The following is a 5,110-nucleotide window of genomic DNA, read 5'->3' on the forward strand; positions in this document are numbered from 1 at the left end:
TTTCCCTTTCACCTCTTTTTTTATGCAGTGCCCTCACCCCCACTCCAGAGCTAAGTAGCCGATTTGGGATTCTGAAGAAACAGATTTCAGCATCCATATTTGTTCTGGGGCACTTGTAAAATGCGATTTGTAGAAGGTCTTTAGCCTTCTGATTGTCTTTGAATTGTTTTTACTGAAACAGATCTTTTGCAGTTAATGAGTCCCCACGCAGCTGGACAGCTCCTCTCGGACACTGAGAACTCTAACCCCAAAATGACCCCAATTTGACACCGCAAGATGAAATTTTACCGCCTGTTAAAACCATTTCCAGCCTGGGCAAACGGAGCTGACTGTTGACGGAGGTGTGTGCCGCCTCCTGCGACCCCCATCTCACGCCTGTCTCCCGGGCCTGCCCCACCTACTTTTCCTTTACCCCAAATGTGGGAGAGCAGATGAGCCTCGCAGCCCCGGTGGGAGTGCGGAGGCTGAGAACTGAGCATCAGCGACAACGTACTATCGGACTAGAAAGCAGAAAGCCTGCGTACCCCACTGTTTTTGAATAGCTTCCATGAGACTGCAAAATTGGGGGTTAGGAGAGACCATGAAGTTCTTAAATGTTTTTCAACTCTATTAATAAAACATCAGCAAGTTGGTGATTAAAACTAATAGTCCTTTAAATTCATCAGATTGACCAAGAACTGACATCATGAATCACCTCCAACTTGATCTTGCGTGCCATTCACTGCACTGCGATGCTATCTTAAAGTAACGGTTTCATAAATTACGTGCAACTAGGTAAGGGAAATTTCTTTAGTCGCATGAAATTCGGGGTTCTCCCCGTAAGCAACTGGTGAAGTTTTAAATGACACATATTTTCCTCCAGGAGGACTTCACTTTTAACACACTCACACTTCTTAACTAAGGTCTTTGGAGTTAAGAATGATTGGTTGGTTTTTTTCTTGAACAGTATCTCAAAATGTTCTGTTTCTCTCTCCTTCCCATCTGTAACCAGATTGTCCCAGTTACTTGCTTTAAAGTACTCAATAAAAGGCAAAAGGAGTTACAGAATATTAGAGAGAGAGAGAGAGAGAGAAAGGAAGAAAGGAGTTTGGGTTAAAATGCCTTCTGCATCACCCAAAGGATGAAAACACATGACAATAGAGTTCGAACTTTTTTCTTTTGTAAAGCTCAAGATTATCACGGAGTAATCAACCCATTAGCTTAACAGCTGTTTGAAAATATAGAAATCATCAGTCGGTCTGAATTGTTTTTACTCAGATGCACTGCCAGGGAAGAAACTTTTTTTAAAAAATCCTAGTGTAGTTTTTCTAAATAAAGGCTGTAGGAAATGCTACCTCACTTCGCAATATCATTATGAAAAAAAGTGATGGTAAGAGAAGCAGGAGAAGCAGAAGGCAGCAACTTTGAATGTTTAAATTCTGCGATGCAGAGGTTCGGTTCGAAGTTGATTTTTACAAAAGAAGTATTTATCAAGGAAACTGAGTTGCTTTTTAAAAAGAAAAGTGGCGCTTTCTGTACAGGGCATTTAAAACAACAGTAACCCTATTGGCGACAACAAATATGCAATATTGAAAATAAGAACAGTTAGAGGATTTAAACACTGAAAAACTGTATAAACTTCTCAGCTAGCGGCGCTGAACGGGGACCGTGGATCCACCAATATAAAGACCTCGGCAAAGTCGAAAATGCTCCGCAGCGAGACCACTTTGATTTTTTTCTCTCTCATCTTTCCGCCCCGGCTAAACAGAATTCGAACAACTGCCTCCTATAATAAAATTCTGGAGGTCAACTTTTTCTTCTCTTTTGCATCTTCTTTTTTTACTCACCTTTTCTTATACGTCGACGAACAACTCAGCAACAAATAAGGATGCTTTTAATCTTGGAGTTCTTCTGGGGAAAAAAAATGAGGAGGTGGAGGGGGAAGGACCCTCCCCCCCAACCTGCAGGTTTCATACCAGTCGGCTCTTGCAGGCTTGAAGCCCGTCTTAAGAGTGGCTGAAAAGTCTAGCCTGGGCTAGACTCTCCTCCCCGAAGCTCCGCGCGCCCGGCAGTCCTTGCTCCGGCCACCCCGGCAAATACCGCGCGGTCCGCGGCCCCTCTCCCTGACGTCGCGCTACACTCGTCTCTGCAAGCCCCTCCGCACTATCTTTCTTTATATGTAAGGGCCGATTTCCCGCAGACATCATTGTTATGATGGCTCATTTAATCAAACTGTTTAATTGCTCTGGTAATCACTATCATCATCACAGGTGCTCAATCATTCATCATTTTTGGAGGGCTTTATTGACCTCCGGAGCTCATTCCCCAGCCCTATTAAAACGGGGCCAAATTTCTCCGACTCCGCTTGGAGTCTCTGCAGGCTACGATCTAAGCCCAGTTGAGAGTTGCCCGAAAGCTTACAGTGAAGCAGAGATGAAAAGGGAGAAGGAAAAAAAAAAAAAGCCTATCCGCCTTCTCGCCTTCTCCCTCTTATTCTCATTCTCTCTCCCCACAACTCCCTTCTCTCTCTCTCCCTCTCTCCCTCACAAACACACACAGAGTATTTTATTCTCCTTGAGCGCCCCCCCCACCAATCTCCCGGGAAGTCGGGTCAAAGCCACGCGCAGAGGATTCGCTACTTTCTACTCTCCAGAATGGGTTCAAAGTTGGAGAAGGAGGCGGCTGTTGAGGAACAATCTGTTTTCAATTCTCTGGGCCGGGGACCATGAACCAGGGCGAGAGCCAGGAGTTGGGGAGAGGGCGCGCTCGGAGCGCAGGCCCCGGCTGCTGGGCTGCCGGGAGCCAGGGGGCGGCGGGGGCTGCAGAGCTGAGCGCGCCGGGAGACCGTAGCTCCGCCCCCAGCTCGCGGCTCGGAGTGATTGACGCGCGGCCGCCGTGATACCCGCGGCGCGGAGGTGAGGCAGGGTGCAGCTCCAGCCAGGGATTCGGCGAGACATCGGCTAGAACTACTTTCTACGCAAACCATGTGGGATAGTTACCTTCTTTCCCTCCACTCTCCTCCTTTTCCTTTTTGGAAAAGTTCATTCGGAGTCGGCCCCATCTTCCTGATACCCCGAAATTGCCCGGTGTAACTAACACAGCCATTAGCCGGCGATACCGCTGCCTGGCCTCTTAGCCCCCGGCGACCACAACAAAGCTGGGCAGGGAGTGCCGGCCAATCCTCCTTGCTAAGCATTCTCTCTCTCTATGCATTCTCTCTCTCTCTCTCTCTCTCTCCCCCCCCCCATGCTTCCCAGCTCTAAGTGAGATCCACTTTGGACTCGCACACCAGTCGCGCGCGCGTGTACACACACACACACCCTTTGGCAACATCAGACAACATCAAACATCCAAACGACTCCCTCCCATTCCTCCCTCCTGATTCCACCGCGGGCCCCAAAGACTCTCCAGGGTGGCCCTTGTCCTCAAAGCTTGAAGGGAGTGCTCTCTGAGTTAAGCTGGTCTCTTCTTGTCCTAGAAAAAAATGAATGTTGACAACAAGGGTCCTGGATCTGCACAGGGAAGAAAGTACCACTTAAAAAAACAAAAACAAAAACAAAACTCTAGCCGGGCGTTGGTACAGTCTGCAGATCCTGCTGCCTCTGGGTGTTAGCAGAAAGCCTTCGGGGCGCGATAATCGGCTGGCAGAGGAGTAGGGGGCCCGCGGAGCTAAAAGGAACAAAAGCAAGAGCGCCATGCCAAACGTCCCCGACACGACCTCGTTAGGCAGGAGCCGGGAGTGATGGGGAAATGAACTAGAAGCAAGTTTTTTTTTTAAATTAAAAATCTGAGGCTGTACCGTACTTTCCCTGTGGTTTTCTGCAGTTTTCCTCTCTGCGCTCTCCCTGAAAAAGCGCGGCGCGCTCCTCCTCGCTCCCGCTCCCCACTCCCGGGATGTGTCTCCGCCGTACGACGGGCTATGGCCACCACGACTTCCGGGTTCCGTCATTTCGTTCTCCCGCCGCCGACCCGCGCCGCCAAACTGAGGCTCTTCTATAAGCCAGGCAGCAGCCAACCTGCCAACACCTACTGACACTCACTCATCTCCCAGAGAGAGAAAGAGAGCGAGAGAGAGCGAGCGCGAGAGAGCGAGCGCGAGTGAGAGCGAGCGAGCGAGCGAGAGAGAGAGGGAGAGACAAAATACCTACCAGGAAAGGGGGGGAGGAAGTCCAGTTTTTGCAAACTATTCATTTTTTTTTTCTTGATTTCCCCCCCCTGCTTTCTTTGAACGATACTTTAAAGAGAGAGGATCATATTATAGATACCGCGGGGGCAAAGCTAAGGGGGGGGGAGGAAAAATTCAAGAAGCAGAAACCCCTCGCGGAGTTTTACTGGAAGAAAAAAACGGGTCTGAAAGATTCCTCCTCTTCATCATCATCAACCATCATTCATTCACTACCTTGACATTCCGGGCTTTGATTGACAGCTGGAGTGGCAAAAAGCCATGAAACACGACAGTTCGGTTACATGTGGGCTGCTGACGGGCCGCTCGTAACCTTCAGTTCGGGGGCTTGACAATTTTTTTTTCTTCTTTTTCTTCTTTTTCTTTTTTTTTTTTTTTTCCAACTGAAGGGAAGAGAAGAGAAAATCACAGGAAAAAAAAAAACTCTTCGTTGTCTTGCCTGGGCTTTCCCCCCCCCCTAAAAATAACATATTGGAAAACTGGGAGAAGTCTCCTTGGTTTGGAAAAAAAAAAAAAAAGGAATCTTCAGCCTAGATCACTTTCTTATCCGGACTGGGATATTAAATATACGACACATCCAGGAGTTTATTGGAGCGCAGACTGATGGCGCAAAGGGTAGGTTTAAATCTCCAACACTTACCTAGATATAAATCCTCTCCTAAGAGGGGCCTGTCCCGATGCCTCCTCTCCCTTCAACGCTGCTGCTGCTGCTCGCTGCTTGATGATGGCGGCCAGTATTTAAAAAAATAGCAGCAAAATTATTCATCGGCTTCTTTTCCCCCCCGTGCCTCTGCGTGTGTGCGAGTGTGTGTGCGTGCGTGTGTGCGTGTCTGGGCGCGCGTGTTTCAACGCTGTGCGAGCGGGCGGGCGGCGAGTGCGTGTGAGTGGTGTGTGTGTGTGTGTGCGCGAGTGCAATTGTTACACGCTTTCGCCTCGCTCCAGCTAGCT

General features: G+C 48.7%; 1 protein-coding gene and 1 long non-coding RNA gene across 5 annotated transcripts in view; one reads left to right on the forward strand and one right to left on the reverse strand.

Annotated features, from left to right (window-relative positions):
• Nucleotides 1-4,558, reverse strand: part of LOC112391246 (uncharacterized) — a 10,947-nt gene extending 6,389 nt beyond the window's left edge. The window contains exons 1-2 of the long non-coding RNA XR_003001434.1: nucleotides 4,379-4,558; nucleotides 1,827-1,890 (exon numbers count right to left, since the gene is read on the reverse strand). This is a non-coding gene — a long non-coding RNA (uncharacterized LOC112391246). The remainder of the gene's footprint in view (nucleotides 1-1,826; nucleotides 1,891-4,378) is intronic.
• Nucleotide 4,559: 1 nt separating this feature from the next.
• The window catches only part of MEIS2 (Meis homeobox 2), a 200,594-nt gene continuing 200,043 nt past the window's right edge, over nucleotides 4,560-5,110 (forward strand). For all 4 annotated transcript variants that reach the window (XM_024732572.1, XM_024732573.1, XM_024732575.1 and 1 more), the window contains exon 1: nucleotides 4,560-4,777. In XM_024732572.1, coding sequence (XP_024588340.1) covers nucleotides 4,766-4,777 — 12 coding nt within the window. In that variant the 5' untranslated portion in view covers nucleotides 4,560-4,765. The remainder of the gene's footprint in view (nucleotides 4,778-5,110) is intronic.

This window comes from Neophocaena asiaeorientalis, unplaced genomic scaffold, assembly GCF_003031525.2.
Source record: "Neophocaena asiaeorientalis asiaeorientalis breed wild unplaced genomic scaffold, Neophocaena_asiaeorientalis_V1.1 scaffold119, whole genome shotgun sequence".
Classification (NCBI taxonomy): domain Eukaryota; kingdom Metazoa; phylum Chordata; class Mammalia; order Artiodactyla; family Phocoenidae; genus Neophocaena; species Neophocaena asiaeorientalis.